The sequence below is a fragment of the Lucilia sericata genome, unplaced genomic scaffold, assembly GCF_015586225.1.
Source record: "Lucilia sericata isolate MDLA Ls3-8-SP2 unplaced genomic scaffold, ASM1558622v1 Contig000117F_arrow, whole genome shotgun sequence".
In the NCBI taxonomy this organism is placed as follows: Eukaryota; Metazoa; Arthropoda; class Insecta; order Diptera; family Calliphoridae; genus Lucilia; species Lucilia sericata.
This window is the reverse complement of record NW_023994149.1, coordinates 37191-53826: the sequence shown is the minus strand read 5'-3', so window position 1 is coordinate 53826 and position 16636 is coordinate 37191. Positions and strand designations below refer to the sequence as shown.

Below are 16636 nucleotides of genomic sequence, written 5' to 3'. Positions count from 1 at the left end.
GATATATGTACCTATATGAAGTATATCGCGAATCCTATCCTATACATATCCTATAAGGGTCTAACGTCGTCCAAACATTTTTCATATAAAAATCCATTTAAGGTTTTCATGCGTACATACATACATATATCGTCATCTGAAATGCAAAAGGGCGTAACAAGCAAAAAATTGAAAATCGAATCAAAATATGTACATGTTTTCGCCAATTTTTAGAACTCTATTGTTAAATTGTTTGATCAGAAAATTAAAGTAAACATTCGTGTTTTTTCTTCAAAAAGGAGTTAATGATCTATGCAGTGTTGTCAACTATTTTATACTAAAACGCGCCGTCCATTCACTCAAAACGCACTAAAAAGCGCTAAAATTATATTTTTACACAGTCACTAAAAAATATAGTATTTAGCTAAAATTTGTTTATTAAAAAAATTACCCCTTAATTGGAATTTTGATTCGGGAACGAAATTTAAAAAATTAAGGTTAATACAAATATGTTCGATTTCTTATTCAATGACTAATTGCTATCATCGATCAAGATCTCAATAACTAGTCAAAGAGATTTTTTGAAATTCGCCATAATAAATTTTAATTCAACTCTTCATTTCCAAAAATACCAAGAGCCAAAACTTTGTGAAAAAAACTGAAGTAATCGTCAAGGAATTGTTTCCTTCACAGTGAAGTTATAAAAAAATAATGCTAAATTTTTGTGAATCAAACTTTGTGCGATCAAAATTATTTTTGTATTATTCGCATTAAAATATCAATAGTTTTCACGAAAATTCAAGTTAACCTAACTAAAATTAAGTTAATTTACAACTTTTCCCTTTTTTGACATGAAAAAATTCCCTTGTTGTGAATTTTTTATAGAATTTTCTAATCAATAAAAAGCTGTTATTGAGCATAGTACTATCTAAAATTATTCTGTTTTATCTTTATTGTTAAACTAGAATAATTTTATGTTATTAAAAAGATTTTTAATGTCTTGAAAAAAGGGCTAATTTAGCGCCTTTTTCCAAAAAATCGCTAAGAGGAAAAAATGCGACTTTTGGATTGTTAAAAGGCGCTAAATCTAGCGCCAAAAGCGCTAAATTGGCAACGATGGATCTATGTATGTATATTAGATCGACTCACTCTGTACGGAAAGCAAAAACTTGTTTTTGTTACCCCTCTCAAAATTTACCTTGCTTTGTTTTATGATGATTCCCAAAAAAATTTAAGTCTACCGATGGCCGTTCGTGAGCTGGACCAAATTTAAAAAAGGTATTTTTGAATTATTTTTTTAAAATTTAAGTTTTGTTTTGAAGCAATATATTCAATATGGGTTTTAAAGCCGCGTCCAATGATGTATGTATCATAAAAACCCGCCTGCTCATAATTTTCATATTCCAAAAAATGTAAAATTGTTTGGTTTTTCATTAATATAAGTTAAATTTATGCACAATTTTCCAAAAAAATAACTGAAGAGGTCCTTTTTTTCCAACGATAGACAATATTTTGGGAACCATCATAAAACAAAACAAAGATTTTTTGAAGCCGGGTAAAATTTTTAATTGAACATGAAAAATCATATCCCCCATAGGATATTTTCTTGAAAACTGTCCAGATCTCAAACGGACAACACTAAACCCAAAATATTTTGGGTAACATCATGTTACATAGCAACGAATATTTTGAAGGCGGTAACTCAAGCATCATATTTTATGAGTCGGTCTAATGTATATGTTTTAGATTGTTCATGTAAAAGTTAATTTTAAACAGAAATTATGGGTGATCACAGATTTTCGCTTTATATAAATTTGAACGTTATTTAAGGATATTTAATTTTTTTATAAAAAGGCATTTTGGTTGGAAAAGTTAAGTGATCTTAGATCTTCACTATTTTATCAATTGGATCGGTATTTAGGTTTTAAATATAAACATTCGTTTTTATGCAAATTATTTGTGATCGCAGATATTAGCAATTTTCTCAAATAAAATGTTACAATATCAATTAAATATTATATAAAAATTCAGTTTTCTCACTGGGAGCCTCCTTTTGCCGATTTTAGGTTTATATAATAGATCACAGTTTTTCCTAATTTTCTTAATTGAATCGTCATTTATGATCACAGGATTTCACTATCTTCTCAGTTGGAGCACTATTTAAGGGTATACCGCTGATTTTAGGGTTTTCACGTAAAAATCGGTTTTTGATGGGAAATAAGGGGGATCACAAATTTTAACTATTTTCTCAATTTGAGCATTATTTAAGAATCTACATTCGATTTTAGATTTTTTGTACAAAAATAAATTTTTGATAGAAAATATGAGTGATCATAGATTTTTACTATTTTCTCAATTGGAAGGTTATTTCCAGATCTACAGGAGAGTTTAGGTTTTTCGTACAAAATTTTTTTTTTTATTGAAAATATAAATGATCACAGGTTTTCGCTTTTTTTTGGACCTTTGGATCATTATTTAAGGATCTACAGCGGGTTTTAGGTTATTAATGTAAAAAATACTTTTGATCGAAAATATGACTGATCATAGATGTTCAATATATAAGGATCTATCTGAGGTTTTTCACAGATTTCATTTTTTTATTATTTGAGGATTTGAAGTTATTCATACAAAAATTAATTTTTATGGAAAATATGATTGATCAGAGATTTTCACTGTTTTCTTAATTGGAGCGTCATTCAAGGATCAATTTTAGATTTTTCTTATAAATATTAATTTTTTGTTACAATTATGGATGATCAGACATTTTCTCAACTGGAATTTTTTTATTTAAGGATCTACAGCCTATTTTAAAGTTATGAAGGGGGAAACGATTGAAAATGTTGGCACTAAAATTATCTTTTGGATTTAACTGCAAATAATTGGAATATGTATGCAATTATCATTCCAATAACATATAATAGATAAAAATCGGTTAAAAATTAAAAAAGAAATTATAAATTCTTCCGATTTTCACAAAACTGAAAAATATAAAAAAAAACAATTTTGGGAAATATTCTAAATATATTTTCGTATTAAGTTAAATGTAAGCTATTCATGTCTGTTCTGTAAATCGATTCGGTTTCAAAACCGATTTACTTTCGACTAGATTTGTGTACTCGATTTTAAAACGAGAAGAATTATGAGAAATTGTTTTTAAACGAGAAATTTACTCAGATTCGTTTTAAAGAACAGAAAGGATTATCTTCATTAGATGGGAAACCTTTCAGGCGGCAGTTTAAAAACTCCAGTTTCAAACTTTTCACAATTTTGTTATGCAAATTGTAAAATTTTAAAACACCCTCCATGTGACTTATAAACAAGAAAGAAGGGAATAACATAGAAATTAGGTCGATATCTATTACTTAACATTAAATTTCGGCGGTTTTTCATACAATTTATCATATTGTTTAATTGATTCTCTTAAATGGAAAGTATTTTGTTGTCTGTGCAGTATATCGCATGAAAATAATAAACCATTCCTCGATCGAAATTCATCTTACCTTTTCAAATCGGTCGATTTCAAATCGCTCGAATTCTATTCCATTCGGAATAAAAAATGAAGACGATGAATCGAAAAAATCTTAATTAAGCCTTAAATATATTTTTATAATTATGTTAAATGTCCATAATATATGAACAAAATATTCGATGCCACTTTGTGAGAAATGGTTGGTGATACAGAAAAACAGATATCAGATTCGGAATCAGCTTCACAATTCTTAAGAATTAAAAAAAATTTAATTTTTAAAATAACTCCGAAAAATTAAATAAATTGTCATTAAGAGCATTTATATACGCGAAATTTAACCCATTCGGCCTTGGAAAACAAAGTAAAAATCGAAGCAACTTTAGAATTAGATGACATAAGGGGAGAATACCTGCTTTGCTTCTATATCTTCAGAATAATGAAATTAAAAAATACCTGACGCAACTTATATTTAGGATTCTATAGATATTTATGCATATTCTTTGATATTGAATAATGCGTACAAGTAAACATTATTATGTATATTTTTTAATAGATTACATTTCATGTTCTCTTTATTAAACTTTAATCATACTTAGATTTCATTTTAAAACTCTTAATAGAGTGTTTTTTATTATGGATTTTTTTGAAGATGTGTGGTAATAATTAAATCTAAACATTAACTTGAATGCAACGACAATTTGCTGTTGAATTTCGAATTTTTAATTCGTTTGTTTTTCTTCTGTGTTTTTTGTTAAAGTCGTTTTTTGCAGCCTATGGCTGGCAGCGGTAGTGTGGGATGTTTAATCCAAAGCGGCAGCACCAGAGATGATTTCAATCAACTCACGGGTAATGACAGCCTGTCTGGTACGGTTGAATGTCAAGGTCAATTTCTCAATCATTTCACCGGCGTTCTTGGAGGCGTTGTCCATGGCAGTCATACGGGAAGATTGTTCGGAGCAAGCACCTTCCTTCATGGTGTAGAAGATGAGTGAAGCCAAAGAATATTCCAAATAGCTTTGAACAACATCAGCGTCCAAGGAATCGTAGACGGCCAATTTGTCGGACTTTTCTACGACGGGAGCACTGAAGATGGGCAATTGGGTGCATTGGTATGAGACGACCGATTTGAAGCGGTTGTAGACGATTTGTCCCTCGGTGAATTCATAACCGCACTTAAGAACTTCATGAGCAATGCGAGAGGCATCCAAGAAGGTGGGAGGCAAACGGCCGACTTCGTTGGCAACCATCAAGATGTTTTTGCCGTACAAGCGGGACAAGATACCACGGGACTTGTCGCCGACGCAAATGATCTTAATGTTGGATTCATCCTTGGCCAATTCACCGCGAATGTAACGGGCAACACCAGTGTGGACAGCGCCGCACAAACCACGATCGGAGGTCATGGCGATCATCAACTTTTTGGGTTCAGCCTTCTCGTCGGGCTTGATTTCAGTCTTCTCGAAGAACTGTTGAGCACCGACACCATAAGGGCGAGCAGCTTTCAACTCACGTTCGGCACGAGAGTATTTGGCAGCTGACACCATCTTCATGGATTGCGTAATTTTCTGAATATTCTTTACAGACTTTAGACGGATGGAAATGGCTTTAAGAGTAGCCATACCACGCTGTTGTTGGGCCTGTAAAGTAGCCTCAACGGCCAAGGGGACCAAAATGGTTGAAGCACGTTGCATAAACATATTGATTGATTGCTCAAGAGTTCCGTGCAATTATCTAAAAATGCAATAAAATAAATTCAAAACACTTGTCAAAAATTTTTACACAATTACAAAATAAAAAAAAAAAAAATGATTATGCAAAACCGATAGAAGAAATTTTTACCAGAATTTTTCACGACACGACTGAAACAGTGACAGAGGCTAGGTCCTCTTATGTAAGTGTGAATAGAATTGCCAGAATGAAAATTATAAAGTCATAATACAATTTGCAAAAACAACACAAAACGTCAAAAGCCGGTTGATTATACAATAAAAATTACATTTGTTAAGAAAAATTTATAAATATTTCTAAACCTCCACATTATAATGATGCAAAACATTGTGCAAAAACAATAATATATTTAATTTACCTTAATTTTTCCGAGATATTGCAAAAATTGTGGCAGCAATCGATTATTTCTTGTTGGCAACTACTTTTTTTATGATGACAGTTGGACTAGCGGTATTTTTCTCTTTTGGTTGTATTTTTTCGTATCTTTTACAACTCTGCTTATTTGCTTTCAGCCGTTTTTACACCGTTAATTGACATATTTACATATGGATATATGTTTAAATATGTGTGTATATGTCATTTAGGGTTTGTTTGTGTTTTTGTGGCTATTTTTATTTATCTCCACCAATTTGTAACTTACAAATTTTGGCAATACATTTTATACATATTTTTCTCAAATAATGAGTAATCCACAAGACGAGCTGTGTCCTCCACCTACTGAAGATGATGAATTAACATTACCACGCGCAAGCATCAATAAAATCATCAAAGAACTTGTGCCTTCCGTGCGAGTGGCCAACGAAAGTCGTGAGCTACTGCTTAATTGCTGTTCAGAATTTATCCACCTCATAAGCTCTGAGGCCAATGAAGTCTGCAATTTGCGTAATAAAAAAACTATAAATGCAGAACATGTCCTAGAGGCTTTGGATCGTTTGGGATTTCGCGACTATAAACAGGAAGCCGAGGCCGTTCTCAATGATTGCAAAGAAGTTGCTGCTAAGAGACGCAGACAAAGCACACGTTTGGAAAATTTGGGCATTCCAGAGGAAGAATTGTTAAGACAACAACAGGAGCTGTTTGAAAAAGCACGCGAAGAACAGGCACAAGAGGAGCAACAACAGTGGATTAGCATGCAAGCATCGGCGATACAGCAGAGTGCCAGACAAATGCGTGCAGCAGGGGCAGAAGAAGATGATGAAGACGATGACGAATATTAATAACCCATAATTATAATAAATAAGGATGTAATTTTAAGATTTTTTAGAATATAATTATTTTTGAATTGAAATAATTTATTTTGTAAACTTCGAATAAAACTATGTATGTGTAGTATATTCGATTACCAAAAATAAAACATTTGTATATAATCGAATATCGTTATTTTATATTGGGAAAAAGTTCCAGTAATTTATGATTAGAAGAAGTAATCACCAGGTATTTTGAAATTGTACGGAACGATTCAAGTTTACTTTTTAGGGAATCTAAATATTTGTTTATATTAGTTTTAGTATATTAGTTTCATATTTTATTTTCTTTATTATTTAAAAAATCAGTTCAGTCTATTATTATAGAATTATGTCGCTGGGTCTTTTTTTTCGTATTATATGAATATCAAAATTTTTTGGAAAAAGGGGTCAGTAGTGTTTTATCTTCTAGTTTACTATAAAGCAGCAATTATTAGTTAATCATCTCTAAGCAGCCATTTGAATATTAATTTTACCAATTATTAAGAAAATCAAATCCTTTGCGTATGTTTGAATCATTGTCAAGAAGATGAACATCCTCTGCTTCTAAAGTTTTTTCATCGTCATCCGACGTAGCTGCCGAAGAGCAAGAAGCTGTAGCTAGATCGCTTTGACCGCAATGCTGCAATAAATTGGAACTTTCCTCAGCTGTGTTGTAAGCATCAGAGAAAACTGCATAGTTAACTCCTATCTTTGGTGTTGCATTAATTTGTGTTGAATTTAGGTAATTTTGCAGCAATGAAGACTTAGCATTCTTCGAATTTGTTGTAGCTGTGTTATCCTTACTTTCTAATTTATAAGAAGTGTCGGGAGATTTAATAATTTTACGATTAGCTGTAATACTACTGGGTTTAATGGATATATAAGTTGATGATGATGATTTTTGTAAATCTTGAGATTTCTTTTCGTTAAGATTCATTTTCAATTGATGTTGCAAACGATGATAATTATCCAAAGCTTTTTTCGATTCCTCATCTTGGGGTGAGCTCTCTTCACGTGTTTTTAAAGCCATGGACTTTATTGGCGCTGTTAATATCTTACTGGGGGGTGCAATTGCTTTTCGAGCTGCCTTTGTTTCTGCCGACGGTTGTAAGACAAACAAATTAATTTGAGATTTTGTTCTATAACAAAATGGACGTGAATGTTCGTCGCGAAAACAACCTAAAGCGTCATCCTGTATAACTTTAAGTGCAACTTTTTGCATACCAAAAGTATACAAATTACGTCCATCATAAGAGTAAAAATTTTTCACACCATGCGGGCTAAATTTTCCACCATATGGTTTAAGGGTGGACATTTTTTTCTTGTCTCCTTCCTCCTCCCGATTCCCCATAGAATCTCTAGCTGCCCCCACATCCTTTAGTACTATGGCTGTCAACGAATCCGTTGATGATTGATAACTATTTCCCGAAGAGTTAGTTGGTGTGGGTGTTAGAAAATTATCAAAGTACCGTAAGGAAATTTCCGGCTTAATCAAAGTATCATTTATTATATCGTTCTGTTCATGATAGTCTAAAGTCTCCCACAGTTGGCCATAGTTAGCTTTGGTGTCATTAATATCGTAGGCAATACGTTTGGCAATCGGATTCAGTTGGGCAAAATATTCCTCTATGGCATCCAAGGAAAAAGAACTTAGACGACGATGATGCTGAATAGGATCATGGTAACCAGGCATAATACTTCCTGTATATTGTTTATGTGAATAGAAATTAAAAGCGGCACAAGTTTTTAATACTTTAAAGCTAATAGAAAAGTTCTTAGTTTTAATTATCTGTAGATATTAACAAAGAAAACCTTAGTGCAAAGGACTTGGAACAAAGAACTGCGCCGACAAACATTAACGTCGCCGGTTTACACTAAAAATTCCGCCGGCGGCCTAAAAACATCTTTGAGCCGGCTAAGTTTTTAGCTGTGTTTTCAAATTTTTCAACAATATTAATATATATTTTTTAAAAATATACAATATTTTATAATTTATGTTACTTTTAAAATACGGCCCAGTAATAAATATTGCCTATGAATAACGATAGTTCATTGAAATTAAAACTTATTTATTTTTATTTATTTATTCAAACAAAGTAATATAAAAGCCTTAAATAAAACTTATTTTTTATTATATTATTTTTTTTTGAAAATTAAATTGGAATTACCTTAGTTAATAAAGTGTCGGTCAAAAATGGGTAATAAATTGGATTCAGTTTGTTATATCCGAAGCTCTAAAATAATTCATTCTCTAATTCTTTATTTGAAATTCTTCAATTCCAAAATTCTTCAAACTCATTCCGTTTGATTTAATTCATAGAATTAATTCTTAAAACTTTTGATGTATTTGAATTAATTCTCGAATGAATTAATTCCTCTAGAATGTTAAATTCCTTCTAAATGAATTAATTTTGTATGCATTCGATCTATTACAAATTGAATTAAAATAAATTTCAACAATTCCTATTGATTTTTAAATTCCCTCTGAATGATAAAAATTTTATTTTAATTCAATATATTACAAATTGAATTTTAAAAATGTACTACCATTCAGTTAATGAAATAGATTGAATGAAAGTTTTGTTTTATAATTCAAAAGCATTCTGTATATTTAAAATTGAATTAAACATTTTTTCTTTCACTCAATTCGTAATAGAAGGAATTAAGCAAATAAGAATGATAATTCAATTGAATTCATTCTTATATAGAATGAATTCTCTTAGGAATTAATTTAATGGATTATAAAGCCAAGGAATTCAGCTTTAGAATTTAAATTCAAAGAACGATTTTAAAGAATGGTACATTCAAAAATTTTATGCCGAATTAAAAGTTTAAGGGAATAAATTCCAAATATAATTCATTCTTTCCAAGCTTTTGGTAATATCTCACTTATACATATTTGTAAAAAATAGTACATAACTATTTTTTTGTAATATTTATGAATTTTTGTTTTATCAATTAACTAATTTTAATAATACATAAAGAACTTTTGTCAATAGATACATTATTTATTTTTATAAAATCGTACGGAAAATACCTAAATAGGTACAAACATATCTCTCATTTACTACAAGACTTTGTACCTAAATTTATTACACTTTACAAACAAAAAAGGTATCAACTATCTTTCAACGACAACATTTCTATTTGTCTCGTTATTAATTCTGGATAATCTAAAACATCCTTTATACTCTCATATTCTCCCGGCACATATTTGCCCAATAATTCGGTGTGTTGTTTCCAAAATTTATCCCTAATCATATCTTCATGTATGGGCACAATTAATTGTCTCTTATTCGATAAGTTTTCCCCAAATGTAACCTTTTTTCTTAACAATATAGTACCTTTTCTAAACATTGCCGGTAGGGTATTATAATTTATACCAAATTTCGTAAATAGAATTTCATTTTTATCAGCCGAAAATGTGCCGCGTAATTCGGCTTCAGCCTCTTGATTAGTAAGACCACTCTTAAGGACTAAATTCCAAAATGCGGTATTGTACAAATTATTGATGTGTACATCGGCTTGACGCCAACTTAAATAATCTCTTAGATTTTGATCAGATGGATACAAAACAACGCGGCCATCGAAGCAGGGTGGATATTGTAATTTCTTCTCGCCCATCCAGTTAGACCAATTCAAAACGTATGAGGAGGTAAATAGACTAGTTACGTATGATAATAATTTTGATAATCTTCTATTAAATACATTCGTTTCTTTGCGAAAAACAAATGAATATTCATCACTTTGTCCATAGGAGATAACAATATCACGAAATTCTTCCATTACTGTTTGAGCGGCATTGTTCATTAGATTTAACGCTAAAAATTAAAAATAATAATGAACTTAGATTAAAAAATCAATTAAAAATTATAAAAACATACCATTTTCATCATTTGGCTTTTCAAAGTCATGAATTTTGGAAAATTTGTGAAAACCTTTGCCATCCACTCGTACAACTATCCAAACATTGGGTAAAATACTATCATCTTTTTCATATCCTTTAACGTATTCATATCGACTGCAGGCCATTGAAGCGAATGTATTTATAAAACGTGTATTATTGGCTCTTTTATTCAGAATATTAAATACTTTTTGTATAAACCTCATTGAAAATTTCAGATTCAATGGAGAAATAGTAAACAAAACAAACGTGGTAGATAAAAAATGTATGTAAACAGCTGATGACCATGATGCCATATTATAGATAATAGGAAATCCGTTATTATTAATATTATTATGTATAATTTTAAGAAAAATTCCCAATAAACGTTTTAATATTAATTACAATTAAATCAACGTATTTTATACATATATAAACTAATGAAATAAAAGTAATAATAATAATTAAAATTTAATACACAAAAAAATTTTCAATGTTTAATCTTTATAAAGGTTAGTTTTAAGGATCTTAAAATTTAACAATTTTGTATAGATCGAAATATTTTAAATATGTATATTGAAAAAAGTTCAAAAATGGGAATTTTTATTACTATTACAAAATAAACAATTATTTCTTATGACTCTTCTTTTTTGAAGATATGTATTTCTCATTAAAAAGATAATAAAATATATATTGCCCCAAAATTAAAAAAATTCCAAAATTCACCCACAGCATTTATGATACAATTTAAAATACACATCGAAAGTTTAAATAAAACGCTATGTTGTCACTTTGTTTATTTTAGTAGAGACTCATAAAATCTGGCAGCTTTCATTTGAGTTTTTATTGATTGTTAACATTCGTCGCAAAGAAGAACACGGCAAAATTTACTTAAACACGTGTTAACGCTAAAGTTTATAAAATTATAAAAATTTTATTTGAAAATAAAGTGTTTATATATAAAGAACAAATAAAAAATAGAGAATGGTAGTAATGGCACCCGTTAAAAAAATCAAACACAATTCATCTTTTCAAAAGAAAGAAGAAAAACAAATGGAAGTTGAAGAAATAAACGACGATGAAAATGGTGCAGAGGGCGAAGATGGAGATGATATAGTGCCAGATGATATACAAATCATAGCCCAAGAAGTACAAATCGTCAAGTCGTTGGCGTGCAATGATTTGACGCAAAGGAATAGACAAATGAAAAAATTACGCAAATGGCTACAGCTAAGAACGAAATCGTCTTTTCCCTTTAATCAAGAAGATTTTATGAGAATTTGGAAAGGGCTCTATTACAATATGTGGTACTCCGATAAACCTTTGGTTCAAGAAGAACTTGCCGAGCAACTTGGCAGACTTTTGGAATGTTTTGAGGGTAACCTACAATATAGCGTTGACTTCTTCGGAGCATTTTTGAAAACAATGTGCATAGAATGGTTTGGTATCGATCAGTGGCGAATTGATAAATTTTTGATGTTGGCCAGGCGTATGTTACGTTACATGTTTAAGTTGTTGAAAAATTCTGAATGGAGTTTAGAAGCATTGGAAGTGTTTAATAAACATGCAACTGAAACAGTACTATTTGAGAATGTATCCGCAAAGGGTTTAACTATGCACTATTTTGATATATTCTTCGAGGAATTGGCTAAAGTTTCTGATGGAAACATTTCAGCGGAACAAGTTGGCGTGTTTGTCAAACCATTTGTAAAGTTTATGGCCACGCAAAGAGATTTTAACTTAATATCTCACTGCCGTACCAGAGTATTTTATCATTTACTTTACCAAAGTGGTTTGGGTAGAGAATACAGTGAGAAATATAATGCCTGGAAAGAAATGGGTTTTCCCACAAAACATATCGATGATTTAGAGAAAGTAGAAGAATCAGAACATGAAGACAATGTTGAAGCAGAACCCGTTGAAAGCAATACTGGTAATAAACATTTAGATCCACGTGCTGGCAATGTGGACGTTTTTATGCCGGAGTTACCTTTGGATGCTGAACCAGTTATTAAGGAAACTGAACACTTTCTTTATAAGGAGGAATGTGCCACAAGACGTAGGAAAATACTTAAAAAACTATTGGATTTATTTAAAACTTACCAAAATGGTGAATTCCCTTTGGGCATTAAAACCATGCCACGATTTGAGGGCAAATCAGAAAAGCCTCTAATTAAGGAAAAAATAAAACAATTGGATAATTTGGAAAATGAATTGTATGGTGTTGATAGGAAACTGAAACAAATGACCAAACGTAAAAGGAGAAAGTTTTTGAAATCATTAAACTTTGATGATATTGACGAAAGTAATTATGAGCAAAGTTTAGAAAGAGCTTTGCCAAAAGACTATCTTAAGGAGCGTAGAAAGAGGTCACAAAAATCTTTTATGTCTGCTTGGGTAGAAGAGGAACTAGACGAAGAGGATTTGAAACCCAAAAAAGCTAAAAAGGAATCCTTAAATAACAATGAAAATGTGGCAGGGCAAGGTCAAAACATCCAAAATAATAAGAATAAGTTGAAACAACAAAATTCTGAAATCGAAGACTCTGTTGAACCTGTTAAAAAGTCAAAAAAACTGGAAAAGTCTGTAAACGATGATACCCCTGTCAAAATAAATAAAAAATCAAACAAGAATAAAACCGAGTTGGCAGAGGAGAACAACAACAATGATGTCGTAAACAAGGCCAACAAGCCAAAGGTCTTAAAAATATCTGATCCCCAAGAACAATCCACTCCAAAATCTAAACCAAAAGAATCAAAGGTCTTAAAAATATCAGATGCTGACGAACAGATTACGCCAAAATCAAAAAAGAATCCTACAAACGAATGGGACGAGCCATTGGGTGAAGGTGATGTAGAATATTTTTTGCCCTCCCGTAAATTACAAGTAAAAAAAGCAAATGCGGACTTAGTGCTAAATCCATTGGCAAAACAACGTTTAGCGGACAACCAATCTACACCTGTTAACAGCAAGAAGACATCTTTTTCGGCGACAAATACTCCAAAAACTCCCGGCAGCAACAAACGTGTCAAGATTGCATTAAAACATAATACATCCCAAAATCCTCTTGAATATATACAACAAATTAAAAGTTCACCGAATATACCCTATGATGCTAAAAAGAAACCCGGCAAGGGATTGTTAAAACCCAATGCAATGCCAAGTCCTATTAATCCATTTTACAAAAAGAAAATTGGTTTGAAATTACTAAATGATACTATTTGATATTGTTGTAATAAAATTTCTTCATTTTATAAATTTAAGTAAACAAAATGTTAATTTTAAAATTATAAGCTTTCTTTAAAAATAATTATTTTGAAATAAAGAGTAGACTTTTTATGTTTTAAAGGTATTTTATTAACAAAAAAAATGATGTTTTCTTAATATGCTGTTGTTTTTTATTTGTGGGGTTCTTTTAATGTATTTTTAAGGCTTTTGAATTAATAGGCAGCTACAGGATGTCAATCATCAAATTCAAATACCGGTTTACCTTGAGCATCCCAAGTATTTTTACATTTACGAAAAGCGCAGACTAGATAAATTGCTAAAAAAATTTAAAAATAAATATTTAATTATGTAAAATTAGATAAATAAAATAGATTGATGACAGGTAAATAGGTACAAGTAGAAGTTAAGGTAGACAGAAATTTACAGTAAACTTACTTGCTGCTTCCCATTCACATTTTGTCAATGAACCATATGGTCGTCCAGAATTACTCTTCATATAACGTTTGAGGTGGGCATATTGTTCATCATTACCAACACGATTGGCATACACAGTATCTAAGCAATTCATACGTTGCAACAGGCCACGACCTATAATATAAAATAAATGTATATTAAAACTGAAAACAATATTCATTAAAACTGCAAAAACTAAAATACCTTTTTCAATATTTTCCTTATAGTAATCGGCGAAAGTAGTCTTTCTGTCCAATTTCAAACCGTACTTACGGCACAGTTTAACTAACGTGGGAAAATGCACCAAAAATTCTGGACAGTCAACAACACCCTCTAAATGAAATTGATATTTTGCACCAAACAAGGGTGGTGGATTGGTGTCGCAAACAAATTCGATATTATAAACTTCATTGCCAAAACTGCGGCCATCGCTAGAGGCTCTTAAACGCTTCATTAGCTCATAAGCATCGGGCATAGTTGCGATGAAGAAACCACCAGGTTGCAGACATTCAGCTGCATTGCGTACCATGCACTCGGCTTGAGTAAGTGACTCAAAGGAATAGTGAAAGGCAAACTGACAAGAAACCAAATTAAGTTTTAACGAAGGGTCCTTAAACCGTTCCCTCAATCTAACTAAAGTAGAATCGCATGCAAAGAATTCTGCTTCAAATTTGTGAGGAAATTTCGATTTCTCAGCTCTTCGACAGATGTCCTCATAGCGTTTTTTACACTGTTCAACGGAAACTTCTGCTATATCGGTACAAATGAGATAGGTGATCATAGCCTTTTCCCATTTAAGTAAATCTCCACCTTTACCGCAGCACATATCTAGCACACGCATAGGCTCTCCCATGCGTTGATTTTCATGTATGCGTTTTAAATATTCCGATATCAATTGGGACTTTATCCAATTATTAAAATTTCTCATATGAAATATACGAGATTTAAAACGTTCTTTCCGGCCAGCTTCTTTCAGTTCATTGTAATGTGAAGCCACCACTTTCATATTACCATCCTGTTGTTGTTGTGTTTCAGAATGTTCTTCTGTTTCCTCTCTCCATTCGAGTTCATTGTCATCTTCCTGTTGTTGTGCTGGCGCGGCACTACCTCTTGGCTGTTCAAGTTCGCCTATGTCTATTTGTTTTAAATCATCCTGTCTTGATTGAGTTTGATTGCCGTACTGCTGGTATTGTTCAGATTCATGCATATCTGTATCTTCATCGCCACTACTACTGCTATCTTCCAAACGCGATGACGTCGGTTGATATCCCTGCGACAATTCACTCATTACTTTATTAGTTTATTTGTTTACACTGCTGTATTTATTTTTAAAAACGTAAAATTTGTTAATTTATCTAAAAATCAAAAAACACCTACAGTCATGTTTTAATTTCTAATTCAACTAAATTAAAAAAAAAATCATTCACAGCACTGTTGCCAACTTAGCTATTTTCTCGTCTATCCAAGTGATTTTTGATATCATTTTACGAGAAAAATTATTTAGCTTATTAGCGAGATATATTTTCGATTTTTCTTTGGATTTTAAATTAATTTAAAATTACCATATTTATAGATATATATGTATGTATATAAAATACACATACTGAAAAAGCTGGTAAATTTAAATCTAACTCACCATAAGTTGAATGAAATGGCATATAGGAACTTTGTTAAGTTTCCCTAATTTACTTCTTCTGAACTCATGAGTTATATAGATGAGATTTACAATATTGCAAAAAGAAGAAATCGAACCCAAAAAATATCCAATTATTTTTTTTAATTGAACTATTTTCAGCTATTTTTTAGCGATATTTTTGAGAAAATTTTAACAATAGTGAATTATACACAGTAGCAGAGTTAGTGATATTAGAATTCTTGGTTTGTTTAAACCGTTTTACCGAGTACCAGGGTTGGCAAAATTGCTACACTTGTCCTTTTATGGCACAATTCCATTTTCAAAGGTACAATGGTACACTCATTTTAAATTTCAGAATGAATAACCAAACTAATTCCAATCCAAAAATTTCGCAGCATATTTCTTATAGTGTAAATTCCAGTTTAAAAATGCAAAAATTTAAAAATTGATTTTTTTTATTTTTATTGCATTTTTCGAAAACAAATGTACTTTGGTATGTACCTATTAGGGTGATCGACTCGATTTTTCAACCGGTGTTAAAACCGGTTTTTTCTGCTTTACCAGTGTCGGTTTTTTCTTAATGTTGATTTTTCGAATATCGAATAACCCGGTTTTTTCACTTTTTAAAAACCGGTTTCGAATACTTTTATTTGCTTTGTATTCAAAGATTATTTAAATGAAATTTTTAAGTAAATCATAATAGAGCCCGTCTAAATTTTAAAAATATTCGAGTTGAGGAACTATCGTATATTTTTCTAAAGCTCCTTTGGTTAAACTTTTTTGATTTTCCTAATTAATTAAAAAAAATTATTTGTAAAATTGATAACTGTTTTATAAAATTTTATCAATTTTAAGATTATATTCCAATTACAATAATTCATTTACGGCTGAAATTTTATGGAAGTGTTGGAATGCCTATGCAAATTTTCTAAACTGGGCTTTTATAATAAGCTAGGACTTTTTTCCTAATTTTTTTTTATATTAAAGAAATAATATAAATCAGACGACTAGATCTAAAGTTATAATCTTTTAAA

At 30.9% G+C, this 16636-nt stretch overlaps 6 protein-coding genes across 7 annotated transcripts; 2 read left to right on the top strand and 4 right to left on the bottom strand.

The window, feature by feature from the left end:
- Nucleotides 1–3944: 3944 nt before the first annotated feature.
- On the bottom strand, nt 3945–5704 carry LOC119600566 (ATP synthase subunit gamma, mitochondrial). Of its 2 annotated transcripts, none has more exons than XM_037950880.1 (2): nt 5288–5494; nt 3945–5179 (listed from the first exon to the last, which is right to left on the bottom strand). In XM_037950880.1, exon 2 carries the CDS (start codon nt 5143–5145, stop codon nt 4249–4251), a length of 897 nt encoding a protein of 298 aa, XP_037806808.1. In that variant the 5' UTR covers nt 5146–5179; nt 5288–5494; the 3' UTR covers nt 3945–4248. The 2 variants fall into 2 exon arrangements, with proteins under 2 accessions (XP_037806808.1, XP_037806809.1); XM_037950881.1 differs by lacking the exon at nt 5288–5494 and adding an exon at nt 5535–5704 and having other exon boundaries at nt 4041–5179.
- On the top strand, nt 5442–6548 carry LOC119600567 (protein Dr1). The gene is made up of 2 exons (XM_037950882.1): nt 5442–5626; nt 5689–6548. The coding sequence occupies exon 2, from the start codon at nt 5857–5859 to the stop codon at nt 6391–6393; it is 537 nt and encodes a 178-aa protein (XP_037806810.1). The 5' UTR covers nt 5442–5626; nt 5689–5856; the 3' UTR covers nt 6394–6548.
- Nucleotides 6549–6696: 148 nt separating this feature from the next.
- LOC119600564 lies at nt 6697–8262 on the bottom strand. Its single transcript, XM_037950877.1, has one exon. It carries the CDS (start codon nt 8093–8095, stop codon nt 6893–6895), a length of 1203 nt encoding a protein of 400 aa, XP_037806805.1. The 5' UTR covers nt 8096–8262; the 3' UTR covers nt 6697–6892.
- A 1127-nt stretch (nt 8263–9389) lies between these two features.
- Nucleotides 9390–10575, bottom strand: LOC119600565 (probable tRNA(His) guanylyltransferase). Its single transcript, XM_037950879.1, has 2 exons — nt 10287–10575; nt 9390–10223 (listed from the first exon to the last, which is right to left on the bottom strand). The coding sequence occupies exons 1-2, from the start codon at nt 10510–10512 to the stop codon at nt 9520–9522; spliced, it is 930 nt and encodes a 309-aa protein (XP_037806807.1). The 5' UTR covers nt 10513–10575; the 3' UTR covers nt 9390–9519.
- A 546-nt stretch (nt 10576–11121) lies between these two features.
- On the top strand, nt 11122–13639 carry LOC119600574 (ribosomal RNA processing protein 1 homolog). The gene has a single exon (XM_037950892.1). The coding sequence runs from the start codon at nt 11270–11272 to the stop codon at nt 13508–13510; it is 2241 nt and encodes a 746-aa protein (XP_037806820.1). The 5' UTR covers nt 11122–11269; the 3' UTR covers nt 13511–13639.
- Nucleotides 13622–15386, bottom strand: LOC119600575 (mRNA cap guanine-N7 methyltransferase). The gene is made up of 3 exons (XM_037950893.1): nt 14171–15386; nt 13949–14101; nt 13622–13829 (listed from the first exon to the last, which is right to left on the bottom strand). Exons 1-3 carry the CDS (start codon nt 15252–15254, stop codon nt 13747–13749), a joined length of 1320 nt encoding a protein of 439 aa, XP_037806821.1. The 5' UTR covers nt 15255–15386; the 3' UTR covers nt 13622–13746.
- Nucleotides 15387–16636: the final 1250 nt, after the last annotated feature.

Coding starts and splice junctions, on each gene's coding strand:
- LOC119600564 (XM_037950877.1), bottom strand. CDS start 8,095: ATGCCTGGTTACCATGATCCTATTCAGCATCATCGTCGTCTAAGTTCT.
- LOC119600567 (XM_037950882.1), top strand. CDS start 5,857: ATGAGTAATCCACAAGACGAGCTGTGTCCTCCACCTACTGAAGATGAT.
- LOC119600565 (XM_037950879.1), bottom strand. CDS start 10,512: ATGAGGTTTATACAAAAAGTATTTAATATTCTGAATAAAAGAGCCAAT. Junction 10,224..10,286: donor AAAGCCAAATGATGAAAATG/GTATGTTTTTAT, acceptor TTTAATTTTTAG/CGTTAAATCTAATGAACAAT.
- LOC119600575 (XM_037950893.1), bottom strand. CDS start 15,254: ATGAGTGAATTGTCGCAGGGATATCAACCGACGTCATCGCGTTTGGAA. Junction 14,102..14,170: donor TAAGGAAAATATTGAAAAAG/GTATTTTAGTTT, acceptor TTTATATTATAG/GTCGTGGCCTGTTGCAACGT. Junction 13,830..13,948: donor ATGTGAATGGGAAGCAGCAA/GTAAGTTTACTG, acceptor AAATTTTTTTAG/CAATTTATCTAGTCTGCGCT.
- LOC119600574 (XM_037950892.1), top strand. CDS start 11,270: ATGGTAGTAATGGCACCCGTTAAAAAAATCAAACACAATTCATCTTTT.
- LOC119600566 (XM_037950881.1), bottom strand. CDS start 5,145: ATGTTTATGCAACGTGCTTCAACCATTTTGGTCCCCTTGGCCGTTGAG.